The 19,621-nt window shown below is 45.7% G+C and overlaps 2 protein-coding genes across 3 annotated transcripts in view; both read left to right on the plus strand.

The window, feature by feature from the left end:
* Positions 1-3,092: 3,092 nt before the first annotated feature.
* Positions 3,093-5,817, plus strand: UBC (ubiquitin C). Its single transcript, XM_006134649.5, has 2 exons — positions 3,093-3,248; positions 3,914-5,817. The coding sequence occupies exon 2, from the start codon at positions 3,919-3,921 to the stop codon at positions 5,746-5,748; it is 1,830 nt and encodes a 609-aa protein (XP_006134711.3). The 5' UTR covers positions 3,093-3,248; positions 3,914-3,918; the 3' UTR covers positions 5,749-5,817.
* A 6,434-nt stretch (positions 5,818-12,251) lies between these two features.
* SCARB1 (scavenger receptor class B member 1) overlaps positions 12,252-19,621 on the plus strand; it is a 41,811-nt gene continuing 34,441 nt past the window's right edge. Inside the window, exon 1 of one of the 2 annotated variants that reach the window (XM_075898479.2) lies at positions 12,252-12,527. In XM_075898479.2, coding sequence (XP_075754594.1) covers positions 12,405-12,527 — 123 coding nt within the window. In that variant the 5' untranslated portion in view covers positions 12,252-12,404. The remainder of the gene's footprint in view (positions 12,528-19,621) is intronic. The other variant, XM_075898478.2, reaches the window with a different exon arrangement.

Below are 19,621 nucleotides of genomic sequence, written 5' to 3' on the forward strand. Positions count from 1 at the left end.
CTCCTCCTCAGATGCAATCAGCTGAGGGCTCCCAGTGCCAATTGCGCCTCGCCTCCCAACCACTCCCCCCGCCGCCACCCGGCTTCTGCATGCAACCAAAGGCTCCCAGCACCGATCGCAGCCCCACCTCCCAGCCTGGGACTCCCTCTGATTGCGTGCAGTTGTCTGGCGAGGGGAGTGGCTGGAACTTCCAGCCACTCCCCCCGCCCAACTTCTGCACGCAACCACAGGCTCCCAGCTGGAGGCGGGGCCACAATCAGCTCTGGGAGCCTGTGGTTGTATGCAGAAGTCAGGCGGGGGGAGTGGCTGGGAGCCCCAGCCATGCCCCCCGCCAGGCTTTTGCACACTACCACAGGCTCCCAGTGCCGATCGCGGCCCTGCTTCCCAGCCACTCCTCCGCCCCCACCAGGCTTCCGTCTGGCACCCAGATGGAAAAACAAAAAATACCAGACATTGCACGTGTCTGGTATTTTCTCAATATTTTTACCGGACAGAGGGCGTAAAAACCAGACTGTCCAGTAGAATACTGGACACCTGGCAACCTTAAATAGTGCCGATTGTCAGCAAGAGTCTGCTCCATCCATAGGTTATGCCCAAATTTATGTAGGGTTTCTTTAAAAGGTGTCTTTTCTTTTATATAATTTAATTCTTCCTGCTCTTTTAGGGGTTACAACACTCTCTCCCTTACCCCGACTCCCTTTTTCTAAACATTAAGAATATGCCCAGCACATACTGTTGCAAAGTATCTCACAGTATATAAAGCCACCCACAATGTTACAAGCAACCCATCTTGTTACAAAGCCTCCCATAATGTTGCAAAGCCTCCCATAACGTGCCCACAGTGATATAAAGTAAATATTCCCAACACACTGTGAAGTATCTCTAACACACAGTGCTGTAAATCCATAATATGACTGTATCACTTAAGCCCTGTTCTTGTATTAGCACTCTATGGCCGAGGGTATATTGTACCAATTTACTACACCCATTCATGGGCTGGGGAAGGGATCCTAAACCTCCTCAATTCTTGGGACTCCCATGGCTGAAGGTACAGATACCTAGAAACAATTTCTTTACCAATTTCTCTTAGTACCCTCACCCAGTGAGGGGGAAGCAAGGACTCTAATCCTTCTTCCTAACCAGTGAATTCTACAGCTGGTGGTCTGCACAACTGATTAATCAGTCACTTTCCAATATTTTTCTGAAGTTTTATGATGACTTTTCCACACTTCTCAATATTTATGGTTTATTACTCAGCAAATACTTATGATATCCTTCCCTCTTTCATAATTCTCCACCAAAATGTAGTGCATAAAAAACTGCATTCACACACACACACACACACACACACACACACACACACACACACACACACTCTGTCTTGTTGTTACCAACTAATTGCTCCCCCTAACTTCCCTGGCCAGGTGAGTTAGATGAGGAGAGTGGAGCTGTGCTTCTGCCGATCTGGATCTATGCTCCAATCTTCATGGTCTCATGCAAGACACCTTACACCAGTGGTCACCAACCAGTAGATCTAGAACCTCTGACAGGTGATCCTGACTGGTTTGGCCAGGTAACTATCAAGTGCTGGCACTTCAGTTGCTCTTCCACCCACTGTCATGTTGCTCCTGCCCTCTGCCTTGGAGCAGCCCCCCCTGGGAGCCTCCTGCTTGCTGTGCAGGGTGTAGGGGGGAAAAGGGGAAGGGATGCTGATGTCAGGGTGTCACTCATCCCCCCACTTCTGTACCCCATCTCCACACAGAGAGAAGAGGATGAAGGGGCTTGGCAATACAAATATGTCACTCTCACACTGTGTGTGTCTGTCATTCTCACAAACACACACTGTTCTTCACTCTCATCTTCCAATCCCACCCAAATGTGGGGAATTGTTGTTACTTCTTTTACTGCTTGCAAAGTGGGTTAGTTTTGGTTTGTGACTGGGCTGTGCATTTCATAATTTTCATTTCTCTCTTAAGCTTAAATTTAATTATTTTAGTAGTAAGGTCTCAAATGCTTAACCTGTCATGGCTAGAGTAAAAATCCTGATGGTAATTGCTGCTCCTTGATGTGGCTGGCATGTCCCTGCAGCCCCTGAGAAAGGCAGAGCAGGAAATCTCATGCTGTCCTTGCCTGCACACACCACTCCAGATGCTCCCCTTGATCAATAACAGGGAACCGTGGCCCATAGTAGCTGTGGGCTCAGTGCCTATAGATGAGGGGCAACACATAACGCCATGGAGTCACTGCTGTACATACTAGCTGCTTTCAGGAGTGGTCCAGGGCCAGGGCAGGGGTAAGCCTGCCTTAATCCCACTGCTCCACCACCTGGAAGCTGTCTCAGTTAAATGGTGCCCATCCAGAGCCTGCTTCCTGAACCCATCCCAGCCCTGAACCTCCTCCTACACCCAACCTCCTGCCCCAGACATGAATCCCCCTGCACCCAAATTCTTTCCCAGAGCTTGCATCCTGAAACCCCTCCTGGATCTCAACCTCCCAGGCTGGGCTAAGCCAGGAACCCCTCCCACTCTCCAACCTCCTTGGCCCAAGCCCAGAGCCTGCAGCTGCACCCCAACCTCCTGTCCCAGCCTGGTGAAAGTGAGGATTTGGGAGGAAATTTTTGCCCCAAATCCCTAAATGGCCTCCGCAAGGATTGAACTCATAACCCTGGGTTTAGCAAGCCAAAACTCAAACCACTGAGCTATCCCACCCCCCAAATCTAGACATGCACACACACAAATCACATGCATGCACACACTCTTCCCTCACACCTGATGACACACAACCACACACTGAACCTAACCCATGCAGAGATACGCAACAACCCAGACACGTTCCAGAAGAAAACACACGAGGAGACACACGGACCCAGCTCACAGTCACACACTCCTGTCCTCTAGGTCCGTTCCCTGCTCATGGAACCCGGCTGAGAGCTGAGACCCCGTCCCAGGCATAACTCCGCACTCCTGGTTTTAGTCCACGCCGCACGATTCGGGCCTTTGCCTGCTGCGTCATCATTTCAAGTCACTCCCACAGCGTCCCGCTGATTCCTCCGCCTTGCCTACCGCAACACAGGGTGTGCGCGCCAAATGCGCAGACAAATAGTCCGCAGCGGAGGGATCTCAGCGAGGAGGCGGGGAGGGGTGGAGGAAGACTATATAAGGGCCGCCCGTGCGTTATGTGACGCAGTTAGTTCAGCTAGATATCTAGTGGTTGTTTGTGTGCTGTCTGTTTGGAGCATCGCCGCTGCGGTGAGTAGGGGCACGGGCCTGGCTTGCTGGGGGGCGGGAGTGGGGGCGAACCCGTGATGAGGGAAAAGCGGCTCCGAAGCTGGCTAGCGAGCCTGCCCAAGGCACGTTCGGCCCGGACTCTCCTGAGGGGGTTGGCTGGGGGTCACGTTGGGGGCCGGCGAGGCGAGGAGGCCGCCCTGGGCGGTCACCCACATGAGAGAGGCGCGTCTGAGGGAAACGGCTCGGTCCGTTGGGCGCGGGGCATGGCGGCTCCCTGGTGGGGGCGGGGCGTGCTGCCTTATAACGGCGCGCAGGGCGCGAGAGGCCAGAGGAGGCGGTTCCCGCGCGCGCTGCCGTTGATGCGCGACTGGGGGCGGGGCGAGGGACCGCCGGGCGCGCGGCCGCAAGCTGCGTTGGCTGGAAGGGGCTGTGCGAGCCAATGGGGCGCCACTGACATGTGGCGCTGGTGCTCTCCTGCGCTCCAGCTCCAAGCAGAGCCCTGGTGTGAGCTTTGTCAGAAGGACAGGGCCTACGTGGGATGTGGTGGAGCTGCAGTTCAAACTGAGTGCTGGTGTTAGTCTGCTGTGGCTAATAATAATTAAGTAACAAGGCCCAATAATGGTTTTCAGACTTTCAGTGGTGTAAGAGTGTTTTGGTATTTAAAATGTTTGTTTGTTTTTTTATAGAGAAAATGCAGATCTTTGTGAAAACCTTGACAGGCAAGACCATCACCCTAGAAGTAGAGCCCAGTGACACCATTGAGAATGTCAAGGCCAAAATCCAGGACAAAGAAGGCATTCCTCCAGATCAGCAGAGGTTGATCTTTGCTGGGAAGCAGCTGGAAGACGGGCGCACCCTGTCAGACTACAACATCCAGAAAGAATCCACTCTGCACTTGGTCCTGCGCCTCCGGGGTGGTATGCAGATCTTTGTGAAAACCTTGACAGGCAAGACCATCACCCTAGAAGTAGAGCCCAGTGACACCATTGAGAATGTCAAGGCCAAAATCCAGGACAAAGAAGGCATTCCTCCAGATCAGCAGAGGTTGATCTTTGCTGGGAAGCAGCTGGAAGACGGGCGCACCCTGTCAGACTACAACATCCAGAAAGAATCCACTCTACACTTGGTCCTGCGCCTCCGGGGTGGTATGCAGATCTTTGTGAAAACCTTGACTGGCAAGACCATCACCCTAGAAGTAGAGCCCAGTGACACCATTGAGAATGTCAAGGCCAAAATCCAGGACAAAGAAGGCATTCCTCCAGATCAGCAGAGGTTGATCTTTGCTGGGAAGCAGCTGGAAGACGGGCGCACCCTGTCAGACTACAACATCCAGAAAGAATCCACTCTGCACTTGGTCCTGCGCCTCCGGGGTGGTATGCAGATCTTTGTGAAAACCTTGACTGGCAAGACCATCACCCTAGAAGTAGAGCCCAGTGACACCATTGAGAATGTCAAGGCCAAAATCCAGGACAAAGAAGGCATTCCTCCAGATCAGCAGAGGTTGATCTTTGCTGGGAAGCAGCTGGAAGACGGGCGCACCCTGTCAGACTACAACATCCAGAAAGAATCCACTCTGCACCTGGTCCTGCGCCTCCGGGGTGGTATGCAGATCTTTGTGAAAACCTTGACAGGCAAGACCATCACCCTAGAAGTAGAGCCCAGTGACACCATTGAGAATGTCAAGGCCAAAATCCAGGACAAAGAAGGCATTCCTCCAGATCAGCAGAGGTTGATCTTTGCTGGGAAGCAGCTGGAAGACGGGCGCACCCTGTCAGACTACAACATCCAGAAAGAATCCACTCTGCACCTGGTCCTGCGCCTCCGGGGTGGTATGCAGATCTTTGTGAAAACCTTGACAGGCAAGACCATCACCCTAGAAGTAGAGCCCAGTGACACCATTGAGAATGTCAAGGCCAAAATCCAGGACAAAGAAGGCATTCCTCCAGATCAGCAGAGGTTGATCTTTGCTGGGAAGCAGCTGGAAGACGGGCGCACCCTGTCAGACTACAACATCCAGAAAGAATCCACTCTGCACCTGGTCCTGCGCCTCCGGGGTGGTATGCAGATCTTTGTGAAAACCTTGACAGGCAAGACCATCACCCTAGAAGTAGAGCCCAGTGACACCATTGAGAATGTCAAGGCCAAAATCCAGGACAAAGAAGGCATTCCTCCAGATCAGCAGAGGTTGATCTTTGCTGGGAAGCAGCTGGAAGACGGGCGCACCCTGTCAGACTACAACATCCAGAAAGAATCCACTCTGCACCTGGTCCTGCGCCTCCGGGGTGGTATGCAGATCTTTGTGAAAACCTTGACAGGCAAGACCATCACCCTAGAAGTAGAGCCCAGTGACACCATTGAGAATGTCAAGGCCAAAATCCAGGACAAAGAAGGCATTCCTCCAGATCAGCAGAGGTTGATCTTTGCTGGGAAGCAGCTGGAAGACGGGCGCACCCTGTCAGACTACAACATCCAGAAAGAATCCACTCTGCACTTGGTCCTACGCCTCCGGGGTGGTAACTGAACTTGCTCCTACCAACATCTGAATAAAATTTCATTTCACCTTGTTCCAATAAAATTGTTGCATTCACAAGTTCCTTGTTTGTCTTTAATGTATAGGTACACTACTTTAGTTTGATTTCATTCATTGAGCTAGGATTATTTAACTGACTCCCTTAGTATATGAGACCGTTTATTCCATTACTAGCTGGTAAGCTTGAGCTGGTAAGCTTGAACTGGTAAGAGTTAAAAATGACCACTAAATCTCAAGGTACTTTTGAGATGCTGAGATTTGGTAACATACTGGCTATGTCTATACTGGCATGATTTTCCACAAATACTTTTAACAGAAAAGTTTTCCGTTGAAAGCATTTGCAGAAAAGTGTCTAGATTGGCACTGACGCTTTTCCGCAAAAGCTCTTTTTGCAGAAAAGTGTCTATGCCAATCTAGACGTGCTTTTCCGCAAAAAAGTACCGATTGCCATTTTCGAGATTGGGGCTTTTTTGCGCAAAACATATGAGCTGTCCACACTGGCCCTTTTGCGTAAAAGCTTTGTGCAAAAGGACTTTTGCCCAAATGGGAGCAGCATAGTATTTCTGCAAGAAGTACTGATTTCTTACATGAGATCATCAGTGTTCTTGCAGAAATTCAAGCTGGCAGTGTAGATAGCTGGCAAGCTTTTCTGCAAAAGCAGTTGCTTTTGCGGTAAACATGTCAGTCTAAACACAGCCACTTTGTTGTGATTGAGCAGGTACATTTTAATAGACTATTAAAGGTTGCTGTTTCAATCCCCTTTTCTAATTATAAAATGTGCAGTTAAGGCTAGTTATTCTCTTTGAGGAAGCTTAATTTGAAACCTTTGTACAGGGATGTAAATTACACTGGTTCTCAGTAGGGATGTGAAATAGTTTAATAGGACAACAATATATTCACTATATTAGGATTACACATGCTGCAGGCTTGGCAGTATTAAGTTGTGCTTCATACTGCAGAGCCCACAGTGAAGCCTCACTCAGGAGTGGAGCTACTAGCTCCTGCCCTCCTGGCTCCCAGGGAAGCCTGCAGAGTTTAACTGATAAGCATCAACTTTTCAGTTATGGCATCAGTTAATTGGTTTAACAGTCTTACTTCCCAGGCTTGATTACAATCAGGGTTTGATAAGCATCACTGGAATTCCAGTGATGCTTAGGTGAGAATTGAAAGGTAAAGGCATTCATGAAATAACTGCATTTTGTGGCATTTTTCCAGTTAAATGCAGTATATTACTCTGAATAATAGTACAGCTGGAATACTGGCTTAAATTTTGTCTCCTCAAATACAAGCCATGACAGTGAAAACTGATGTGCCATCCTACATGTACTGCAAAGTATCTTAAACAGTAGGTGTTGTAGAAAACAGTTTCTTACAATCTGATCCAAGTATTAGCCTATAAAGAAAGATGCTGCTTCACCAAGCCATCTATTGAAAAGCAACCTCCTTGAAGGAACTGCCTTTTTATTTTTTTTGGTAGTACTAGTAGCCCTGTACAGATAAGTATGTAGACCCACACTTTTCTAACAATCAACTTTAATTCTGCAGTATACTTTTATATATCCAATAGCACCTTCTAGCTTTCTGGGCTTTTCAGGAGGTGCATGTTTAAAACAGTGATCTTACATAACAGGCATAAGATCAAGTAGCCTTTTACATTTAAAAAAAAAAATCCAAGTCAATGTTCAATCACAAACTATTACAAAATAAATTCTACTTCCTATTTAGTTTTATAAGATCACACTGAGCTCACCAGTCCCAATTGTACTGCAGTAGCTACTAAGCTCCTTATGGATACATGCAATGTGAATACTGCTGGCCATGGTGATTATCTTTTTGCCTCTTCATAGATTATCTGCTCTTTTGTGGGGATATGTTACAGGTTTTGTGACATGTTTATAATCCAAATGTTGGATTTTTCTTCCCTGATTGATTCTTTAGGAAAAAACCTTTTAGTTTTTCCATAAGAGGCATGGAGTCAGCATATTTCAATGTAAATGTTTTAAAATAGGTTCAGGCCTTAACATGCATCAAATTCTGATTTCACTTTAATCAGTGGTAGTGATTCATGTGGAACATAGTTTTGACTGTTCATGGATCCCACTTTGACTTGTCAGTGAACAGAGTATGCATAACTTACAAAGTTGCTTAATGAGATTATGGTGACTACATTGTTTACTGTTCCTCTTCTGTGCAGGAGTCAGGACCCTGCTGTTTAGCTTGTAAGCAAAAATCCCTAAGGTCTTTTGGGATCTGCATTATTCAAAATACAACCTTTCCTTCTGTTATCATGCTGATGGTGATGCCTGGAGGAAACCAGAGAATTATGATTTGAATAAATGGGTAAATAGTGTCCTGACCACAGGGGGGAATATGCTTGGGGAGGGGAGGGGGGAGAACCTTGAAAAAAGGCTAGGTAAGGTCATCTGGCTCAGTTCAGCTTACATAAAATAACTACATAATTAAAACTCTTTCATAACTCCTGCCCTAAGCAGCATATGGGGTTTGTGCCATTCTTCAAAGCAGTGCTTTCTAATAGCACCTCTGATGTGATTAAGATTAGTTGCATGATATGCTAATGTATTACAACGCTTTAAACATAAAAAACTTTACTAAGAATCAGGATATTGATTTAAATATTTAAATCCAATAAACCCAGATTTTTTCATTTGTATTTAAATTATGTTTAGAGGTGGATTCTCATTGTGAGCATTAGAACATACCGATTTTAAACTAAATAAAGCCTTTACACTAGATTTGGCACCTATTTTTGCTTTCTGGGAGGGAACACTACATTTAAGCAATTATAGTTTAATATTTTTTGAATTGTTATGTATGTTTTTTCATTGTTAGAAAATGATGAATGATACATTGATTGTTTACTACAAGTTGAACTTCTCTGATCCAGCAACCTCTGTCCAGAGAGTCCCAGCTGATGGGAGTGAGAGCTGGGAGCAAAGCTGGGAAGGGAGTCCAGTGGCCCACATTGGCAGCAGAGCAAGGTAGTGACCTGGGGTCAGTGCAGATAAGGTCAGCAGAGCCCAGCAGCCACAAGGAGAGCCCAGCCAAATTGGCCTGTAAATACCTCTGAAGTTCAGCAGAAGGGCTGGAATTGACCTTTCCTGGCCTGGTGAACTGTGCTGGACCAAGCAGGTCCAATCTGTAATAAAATTTTGTTCATGATTTGTAAGTAAAATTAACTAAAAATAACTGCTTAAAATGTATTTTTATTGAATAAAAGCCCTTAATAAACCAATGTAAGTGATGCACTACACCAACATATTAATATACTAGTGCTTATGTTAATGTAGTTATGGTGATACAGTGCCTGCGTGGAGTCTGCTATTTAAATTACTTGTTGACTAAGCATCAGATGGGGCTGATAGCTATCAGCCAGATGTTAGGCTCACAGTTGAGATCTGCCCCTACCAAATTCTCAGGCACTGGGCTGATAGCTGGGTAGAACAGCAGTTGTGAGCCTCATGCTTACAGCTGAGGCTATCAGATTTCTAATGTCACTGTCCCACAATATTTCAGTCTGAGGAAGTGCTCCTGATGAGGACTTGCATCATGGACAGAAGGAACAAGAGTATATGAGAACCACTGCTTTAATTATTAAAATGACTATATGTCAATTCTGTAGTGTCCACAAGTAATTTAGGCAAATGCTAGTGATAATGGTGATGTCATCTGAGCTTCTGCTTTCTGGCCTTGTGGGTAGACCATTATTCAGAATTAAGATGATGAAAGACCAGGAGTGTCCTGGTGGATTCCAGGTGGCAGCTAGCCCAGTGAACTTGCTGCTTTTGGTCCTGGCTCCTATTGAATGATTCCCCAGATAAGCAATGGCCACAAAGAGTTTGCAGGTTTATAACATTAACCAACTGAAACACATTTCAGTGATTTTTAGCTGTAATTTCAACTATGTCTACATTGGCAAGATTTTGCGCAAATACTTTTAATGCAAGATTTTTTGCGTTAACGTATTTGCGCAAGAGAGAGTCTACACTGGCATGTGCTTTTGTGCAAAAGCATCTGTGCCAATGTAGATGCTCTCTTGCGCAAGAAAGCGCTGATGGCCATTTTAGCCATCAGGCTTTCTTGTGCAAGAAATGTATGTTGCCTGTCTACACTGGCCTCCTGCGCAAGAACAGTTGCGCAAGAGGGCTTTTTCCTGAGCGGGAGCATCATAGTTCTTGTGCAAGAAGCACTGATTTCACACATTAGAACGTCAGCGTTCTTGCGCAAGAACTCCCCGCCGGTGTAGACAGGTAGCACGTTTTTGTGCAAAAGCAATTGCTTTTGTGCAAAATCATGCCAATGTAGACACAGCCTTCTTATTTGTAGAATCAACTGTCATCTCAACATACATCTTCACTAGAAACCTTGAAAAATACTTATCATAGTTTAACTTAATCCAGTTGGACTAGTCTATTTGCCTTCACCTTTTGCAGACTTTCATGAACAATTTTATAGAATAGTCTGAACTGGACTTTTGTTAGGTTGATCAATTTAGGAGTACAGGACTGCACAAATGGGCCCAACTCTGGTCCTTATCAGGTAAAAGCTCCATCTGGGCCTAACCAACAGTTGTTTTTGTCTCAGTAAGGATCTCAAAATGGAACTCATAGTTACCATAAAACTGATTTTTGGTTGCCTTCGTGCAATCCATGTCTTCCCTCACCCAACTGATTCTCCATTCTGGTCTCCTTTCTCCAGCTTCTCATCCAATTTCAGTTTCCCTGCTCCCTGGCTCCTTGTTCCAGAAGACTCAACTGAACATGTTGTGCAAACACATTTTTCAATTGCTTTTTACTTGGGTGAATTTCCCAAGGCAGCAAAAAACACATCTGACATGAAGGCCACGGTGTATAAACTTCCTGTTCCATTCCTGTTACATGTCAACTTCCTGTTTCAAATTATGGTTGTGCTAGCTACGCTTCTCAAAGGTTCAGTGGCTGCTTTTTTATTGGGGGAGGCAACATTGAAAACTCTATTTTTCCTGTCTTTTTAGAACTAGTTAAACTGTTCTGACTGAAATTATGTATCAAATCCAGCAGCAGACACCCAGTGTGGAAAATTTCAACCTGAATGCTCAAAGTCGGGCAAATTTACAAGCAACTGCAAACAGGATCTTATAATGGGATGAATCAGGCAATCTTAACAATAGAGAGCACTACCAGCAGGACTTAACGTTTATCTAAGAATAGTTTTAACCTTGTTCCACCCCCCCCCCCCATCCTAACAGATAATAAATACATTAAGCTAGAGATGAACCTAAGTAGCAACATTTAGGTCATAAATTTCAAAGTGCAGTTTAGCCCTTTATAGGATGAAACTTAGGGTCAGCTCTGGAGTTCTGATGGGACCACCTCTCTCTTTTAGGTACAACATGGTAGATACACTCAGAAGATACCTTCAGGCCATGCTCCAAGATCTATTTATGTAGGTTTTTTTTGCTGAGTGCATAGTTAAGTGAATATTAGAGTACTTCAGCTTTATTTCAGTGTGTTCTTTGTGTCAAACCAGTGGGTGAAATGTATTAATTTATTTTAAAACATTGTACAATCTTGCACATATCCTGCACCTTACACATGGAGAAATACAATAGTAAAAAGCTTCCATGGGAAATTATGTTTGTCTCTACCTTGGCTAATTTTCTATCTTTGTCTCATGCTGCTTGTGGGACTAGCTGCTGTGGTAGATCCCCCCACCCCTTGCCAACCCTTATGAACCTAGCTAAGTAAGTAGTTCAGAGATTTGCTGTCCATAATGGGAAATCTATGTGCTTATGGTTAAGCATGTGTGTTTGCATAATTGATAATACTCTCCTTACCTTTACTTACTTTTTGTTACGCTATTAAGACCCTGATTGTAAATGTAAGGCCTGATACTAGAGATATAATGATTTTTAAAATTATTTTAAAAAACCAACAAAACCAGTAGTATGAATGTCAGTGCTACAGCAAGCGGCTGGCTTGACAGCTGTGAGATCAAAAGCCTTTCTTTGTTTACAGAAACAATTTAGGATACCGGAAGGACAGCATTAGAGCAAGCTCATCAAGTCTGCCTTGTTAGTGGGCCTTAGCTATGCTTCTAGTGCTGGCACGAGAATTTTGTGTCTATTTGCTTCTTGGTCGCTCTGCTGAGCGTGGGTGCAAATTAGTGCCGGTCAAATGACCCACACACCTGCCTGTTCTCTACCAGCACTCGCTCAAAGCGAAAGCCACCCCTCGTTCCCAGCCCAAGTGCCTTAGACAACAAGACATTGCAGATCCTCACGCATCTTGTCGGAGGGGAAGACTGGGAAAAACAACCCGGGATCACCTTTGTCCTGCTGGGATCTGGGATAAAGAGAGATGGGTAGGGGCAGGGATGGAGGAAAGCGCTGCAGAAGTTGCGAGGGGGGAGGGCACTGGAGAGAAGCTCCCTAGAATCCGCGTGGCGTGGAAGGAAGCGCCTCCCAGCCGTTGCAGCCGGGTCTCCAGCTGCAGGAGCTGAGGGCGGCCCTTCCTAGCTGCGCGCCGGGCAGAGCCAGCTGAGGGGGCGGTCCCGGGGCTGCCGGAGGGGATAAAATCGCGCCGGGCCGCGTTCTCCCTGTGCGGCTACAACAGCGCTGCGTGTGGCGCTGGCTCTGCTCGTTCTGCGCCATGGCTGCTCCCGCGGGGCGCAAAGTCCCCCTGGCGCTGGGGCTGGTCGGCCTGGCCTTCGCGCTCTTCGGCCTCGTCCTGCTCTTCGTCCTGCCCAGCATAGTCCGAGACCAGGTCATCAAGGTGAGACCCGTGCAATGGAGCTTCATTCTGCGATGGGGCCCTGCCTTTGCCTTCCCCCATCTAACCGGAGGGCAGCAACAAGTGCCCTGTTAGGGGCGACTGGTGCCTATGAGGGCACCCCACTTAGCAACTGAATTGGGGGGCCATTGCACCTCCTGAGTGCTCACCCCCGGTCTGTACTGTGCCCCCCTCACCACTATACCCCTGTGCTGGGTGCTCTGGCGCTCCAGCCTCCCTAGAGCGAGCTAAATTGCTGACCTGACTGATGTTTTCATTAAATAGGCAGGACTGGAAGGGACCGCAGTAGGTCCTGTCGCATGGCTAGGTCGTAATTCCCCTGTGCAGAAGAGATGGGGTGCTACAGGACAGGAAGAGTGGGTTAGAGCCGTTTGGGTACTGACCTGCACAAATGAGGCTGGAGACAGACTAACTACAAGTAGCTCCGGGTTGGTTAATTACATCTTTCCCTCCAGTGCAGCAGTAACAGTGATTCGTGTTCTAATTTAATGAACTCTGTTGTGTTGGTCCTGCTGGCCTCATGTGATTCCCCCCTGAAATCAATGCATTAAAGCAAATGGGGTCTGGGCAAATATTTCGTGTCAATCGTATCTGTGTTTGTGAGAAGTCAAGGTCAAACACACAAATGATAGACTTCGGGTGGGTAAAATGCAAATAACAGAATGGGGCGCTCAGGTAACAAACAAAGTTTGTCCAGAAGCACTTTCTTCCGTGGTCCTGGGATGGCAATAAATAGGCAGGGCTGTGAGCATCTTACATGTCCCCTAAGTATCTTCACCTCCCCCCCCCCCCCCCATTCCTTGTCCCACTGGCTAGCATTTGCTTTCCTTTCCACCCAGTGTTTCTGGAATGATTTCTCCATGCTGGGGCTCTGTTTCCATGCCTCATCCTGGCCTCCTAAAATAGGAGTGCTGGAGAAGCATGACTTGTTTCTCTGTTAGACAGTTTTTTACCCAAACTTTTTTGCAACCTTTTCTGTCTTACTCTAGAGAGATATGTCTTTGGCTGATGGACTTTCAGCTCTTAACAATGCAAATGAGCAATGCTAATGACCCCCAAATCGTCGATAGTAACATTTCTGTAAATCCCCGTGTTTCTCAAACTGTGGGTCCTGACCCCCCGCCACCTCCAGTGAGTTGCAAGCAACTTATACGGGGGTTGTTAGAGGGGGGTCACAGTATCACAAAGTTTGAGAACTGCTGCTCTAAACTATTACTGTCCTGAGTATTGCAATATATATAAATCATAGATTGTCCCTTATGTGTTTAAAATGCTGTTGCCTAAAGTGCAGAATGCTATAGAAAACTCAAGGTTAGTGCTAACATGCTGAAGTATATTGTATTGCCATTCTTTTTGCAATCAATACTAGTTCTTAGTTTCGCTAAATGACACAATGGAAGCATTTGTTAATGAGAATGAAGTATTTGGTCCATGGGATAGGCCTGCTAGTCTTCTATAGGTACCGAACACCAAAGGGCTATAAGAAGACTTCACAAACCTGCACAGATTAGGACTATGAGCAAAATTGCTGTGTCCCTTCCCCTGAAATTTCCTGTTAGTGCCTCTGAGTGTTGGCAGTGGAGCCACTCAAACTTAATGATGAAATGTGGCTGGCCTGGGAGTCTAGCCGCAGGGCAGACTCATTCTTTGGTTTCCTTCAAACCACAGGCTCTAAGAGCCCAGCAGCTTTGGGGGCATTCTTGTAAGCTCTGTTGTTGCAATAAACAAGATCATTCATACTAGAGCCATAGGTTGGCCTGGTGGAGCAAAATTTAGTTTGGAAACATGAGTTCAGACTGTTTTGTTTTCTTGTGATACAAAATTAAACCATATTTTGACATGCCAGAATTTCTCATGAACTAGGAATACTGATTTCTGGTAGCTTAAATTCCAGCAGCCACCAATTATTGTGCCTCCACCCCATATGCTGTGTAGACTCCTTAAACAGGGAAAGACTATTGTGATTTTAAAAGAAAGCTTATCTGCTTTACTCTAGTGCTGCAATGATTCAAACTTGCCTAGCATAGACAAGGGCACAGGACTGTAGGACTCGGGAAGGGATCTTGAGAGATGTTCTAGTCCAGATCTGTGCACAACTTATTCCTAAAACTTTAAGTGACCAAGATTCTATAATCTTCCTAGATAACTTATTGCGGTGTTATAACTATCATGACTGCTAGGAAGTGTTTCCTAATGTCCAAATTACGAGTCCTCTTCGGCTGCAGTGTAAGCCCACTGCTTTTTGCCCTATGCTCAGAAGTTTATAAGAACAGTTGTTCTCCCTCTTCCTTGTAAAAAGCTTTTACGTACTGAAATGTATCAGTCTTCTCTTTGGGATCCTTCAGAGTCAAGATGTATATACAAAGTAAATGGTTATGCTCCCATTGAGAATAGATCACTGAAAGTGACTACTTGTTGTTTTTTCTTTCTAATGAAGCAGTGTGGTGTAAAGCCTCTGAACTTTGTAACTGGTTTTTAAACTTCATTTTGACATAATGGCGTGTCCTCTTCATTGCATTTGGATTTGTTTAAACTTGTGAGATTAATATATAGTGGAATCTTAACCATTTTTTACTCAGCATTGAGTAACACCTTGGCTATGTCTACACTGGCATGATTTTCCGGAAATGCTTTAACGGAAAAGTTTTCTGTTAAAAGCATTTTCAGAAATGCGCGTCTAGATTGGCAGGACGCTTTTCTGCAAGAGCACTTTTTTGCCGAAAAGTGTCCATGGCCAGTCTAGACACGCTTTTCCGCAAAAAAGCCCTGATCGCCATTTTCGCGATCGGGGCTTTTTTGCGGAAAACTAATCTCTGCTGTCTACACTGGCCCTTTTGCGCAAAAGTTTTTCAGAAAAAGACTTTTGCCTGAACGGGAGCAGCATAGTATTTCCGCAAAAGCACTGACAATCTTACATGAGAAGAAATGTGGAAATTCAAGCAGCCAGTGTAGACAGCTGGCAAGTTTTTCCGGAAAAGTGGCCAGTCTAGACACAGCCCTTGGGTAACTTGCATAACTCTTCTAACTTATGGGGGCAAGCCCCTTCATTGATTGTACTAGGTATCATGTTAATTTATCCAGACCAAAGTATGCAGAAACTGCATATTTGAGTCCTAGACCCTATATTGCTAAGAGTTAAAGGAGATTTTGTTTGTCTCAAGTGATAGGCCTGTCCTCTTGGAGTAGGAGGATCTGAGAGAGAGTCTGAATGTTAGTCAAGTTCTAGAGCTGGCTTGTAGTTTCGTAGTGGTCATAAAGCTGTGAGTGGCCATCAAGAAGCTGTACACTCTAGAGCATGGGTTCCCAAACTGGAGGGCATGAGGTGACCCAGCCCTTCCCTGTCAGTCCCCCCCAAATTCCGCTGCTATGGGGAGAGGGGGTGTGAGGCTGAAACGTTTGGGAACCACTGCTCTAGAGACTTGTTTTATGCACTCTTTCATCTTTTAGCCTGGGATTTCAGAGGTGTCAAGGAGTTGGGCACCCAAGTCCTCTTTAAAGTCAAAGGAATATGGCTAGTGGGGGCTGTGGGTTTGCTTGTTTGTTTGTTTGTAGGAGACTCAGGACATGCTGTATTTCAGAGCATTTTTATTCCTGTAAAATGGTGGCAAGTCGCTCTAGTTGGGAAGAATCAAACCTTGATGTGCATTTCTGCTTCCAGGGCAGATGGGTTTGGAATGGGTGTGTGTATGGCCTTCACAGGCCTTGCATGAATACATACAAGTCCCTAAATAGCAGGCTCCTGGTGACAATATCCGTCATTTGATACTGTCTGGTGGGGGGCCTTTGGCAAAGAATTTGAAGTCTCATCCTAGACTCAAAGCTTCTGAGCTGCTCTTCTCAATAGTAGGAAGTGCTCAGCATAGAAAAGCTGCTCACTGAACTTTCTGACCCAGCAATGGGAGAGCCAACTTCTTAGGCTGTGGCAGTGGCTGCTTGCTTCTGAGGTCAAAGATCCTCTTAACAGCACATTCAATGCATTGCCTAGGATGCAAGTGCACTTATTATGCAGCAGGTCAAAGATTATTGAGATTATACCAGGTGCCTGGCAGTAAGGAGCTCCCTTACATTTCAGGGGATTCCTGAACCTGTGATGTTGACTTGGGAATCAAGAGCATCTAAGGTCCAGGGAGGAGGCAGTGAGATGAACTGGCTGACACTTTGAGATGTGTGGCAAAGAGAACAAGAAATGAGATGCAGAGGAGACTTCCCCTTCCTTTTTTCTTTAGCCTCTTGCTAGCATGAGCTAATTGAAGTATCTTTCTCCTATGTGTCATCCCATTAGCAAAACTCTTAATTGTGTAATTCAGCAATAGGCAACCAATAATAGTTTCTTGGTTCTGGACTTTCCACACTCCTCCAGTCTTCTGAACAAGTGGGCTATGGCCACGAAGGCTCATAATACCACCTACATGTTTTGTTAGTCTTTTAAGTGCTACCAGACTATTTGTTTAAGTTTTTCAAGAATAGGGAGTAGACTATGAAATGTGGAGCTACAGTGGGGGTAGCTGGCATGAGCTGGGACCAAGCCTGCATGCCAGTTCCCAAAATATTTTAAATGCAGAGCTGGGAGGTGAGGGGAGAGGGAAGGTAGCTGATAGTGTTAACAAATAAGCAGCTGTGTATCAGTTAATTGTCTAATTGGCTACACTATTCCATTCCTAGGAGGGGGATGCAGAGGGCTTGGGTTGTGAACTGGAGCAGGGAGTTGGAGTGCCAAGTGCAGGCTCCAACTGGGAGGCGCTTCCCATACTAGATAACTTTCTGGCCAGCAGCCCAACATGACCCCAAGGATGGTTCCTTGCCTGCTACACCCCTCCAAGCATCTGGCTGCTGGGGTGTCTGTGGTATTAAGTTGTCTGGTTAAGTTAAGCTGGATAGAGCCTATCCAGAGCATCAGTACAACCTGTCATAACCAAAGTCAAGGAGGTGGCATAGAGGTCAAATAACCATGTATGTACTAATGGGAGAAATGCTAGCACTAGTTAGTTCAGGGTATTACTATTCCTGCCATCTGATGTGTGCCACATCAGTCCTACTCTTTCACTGTGCTACTATGAAATTCAAGTAACTGGGAACTTTGTGTCATGCACCTGGATGTGAATAAAATACTGTTTTACTTGGCAAATTTGTTTAATTACACTGGCTGTAGAGGCAGTACAGCTGTTTAATGAGCATACATCAGGCAGTCAAACTGTTAATTTCAGTATGTTTACTGGGCTATAGTTGCCAGGTTTTATAGACTTTTGAGGACACTGCTTGTGGTAGAAGAATGGGGTGAATAGCTGCTGTGAGTCTGAGATGCTAGGGATAAAACTCATTGCAAAATAGCTGATGCAAATTGGTATCAAAGCAGTTAAATACTCTAATGGGTATGTGAGGTACACTTCTTTTGGCCTGTTCATGCTGGCTAAAGAAGCTTAACAAATAGCTGACAGCTATTGCTCCCGGTGTAATAGGAAATGTCAGTTTGCATGGCATACACTCCGGACTGGACCAGTCAATACTCACAACAAAAGGTTCAGTAGTGCCCATCTGAAAATGCTGCTTCTCTGCTGAAGCCTCTGCTCTCCCCTCATGCCATCACATTATTTCATGTCAAAGGAGATCATCATGTAACAGGCGCTAACCATTTCCAATGAGTTAATCAGGGCCACTTTTTGAAGACTTTGCTTTGAAGGGGGCTGAGGAGTTATTTATTCATATTTCCTAGCTCTTCATTGCCTTGAAAGCCCCCCCCCCTCTATTTTAAACAAGGGCTTTCTTTATTGCATCATACCCATCACTCACTCCCAAGAGACTAACTGATCTCAGCATGTAGCAACCTGGGGTGGAAGGGGCTACTAGCTTTGTGCCTGCTCCTAATTCCTCAGCATGCTGCAAATCTTCCCCATATTTTATTGCAGGCATTTGTTTTTAATAGGAAACACAGGATGACCTAGAAATAGTGGCATATGTGAAGGTGGAGGGTGGGAAGTATTAATCAAACCCTTGTTTGAAGCATGCACTGAATGGGTCTTTGTCTTTTCCTCCCAGGAAGGCCACAGACAGGCAAGAAGCCTTCTGGCTTAGAAGGAAACAGAACTTTGGGGTAATAGGGTGGCAAGCACTCTATCCTCTATTCAGGCAAATCTATGGAGTGGGAGGGGAAGAGTGGGTTCATATAGAGAGATGAGGCGTTGGACAGGATTTCAATACACAGGCCAGGAGAGCTGATGGACTGTACTTGTGGCCCATTGAAAACCTTGGCTTTACAATAGGATTGAAGTAGTCTTGTTTCATTGTGTACTAGCTCTGTTGCTTCAAGAAAACGTGCAGAATTGTCTGTAGTCTGCCACAAGGTTATCTCATGGTTAATATGCTGAAGAGCTCCTAGCTTTTCAGTGTTTTAACCGTAACCTAGATTCTGCTTCTGTTACGCCCCTATAGCTCCACTGGCTCAGATTTCAAATGTGGCATTAGCTATTTACAAAGTGGAGAGAAACTATGGTCTTTAAGATCCTAACTTTATGGCTTTCAAGAGTTTAAGTACTTGGAGGGTCTGGTTTTCAGTGGCATGTCTAGAATTCAACTTTCACAATGTAACAATTGATAAAATCCACACCTCTTATCTGTCTGGTAGTTGGCAGACAAATGGAGCTCCTGGTGTAAGGAGAGATTGATCCATATTTGGATTTGCTTGATGAACTCTAATTGCTGCCCTGACTCATCTTGCTGGCAAAGGAGAACTGTTCTTTGGGTGGCATACTGTAGAAATTTAATGGTGATGGAGTACTGCAATAGAGAACATTGACCAAGCTTTTGTCATTTAGCTTCTGGCAGTGGAGCATGAGTAAACAGCTTATGCAAGGTGTGGGAGAATATTAATTCTCACTCACTTGAATCACTACCTTGGGCCGGAAGGAGCACCACTCGTGAATGTCCTGGAAGAAAACATGAGCAGCTGCTTAAAATTCAATTTCCACCATTCCAAAATAGCATGGAGGAAATATCATTGGTCTGTCTTGTGCTAGCTATCCACAAATAGAGACATTGTCACTTGTTAGCTATTTTTTATAGTAGCTCCAAATAATTAGCAA

The sequence above is a fragment of the Pelodiscus sinensis genome, chromosome Z (genome assembly GCF_052426305.1).
Source record: "Pelodiscus sinensis isolate ZL-2025 chromosome Z, ASM5242630v1, whole genome shotgun sequence".
Taxonomy (NCBI): domain Eukaryota; kingdom Metazoa; phylum Chordata; order Testudines; family Trionychidae; genus Pelodiscus; species Pelodiscus sinensis.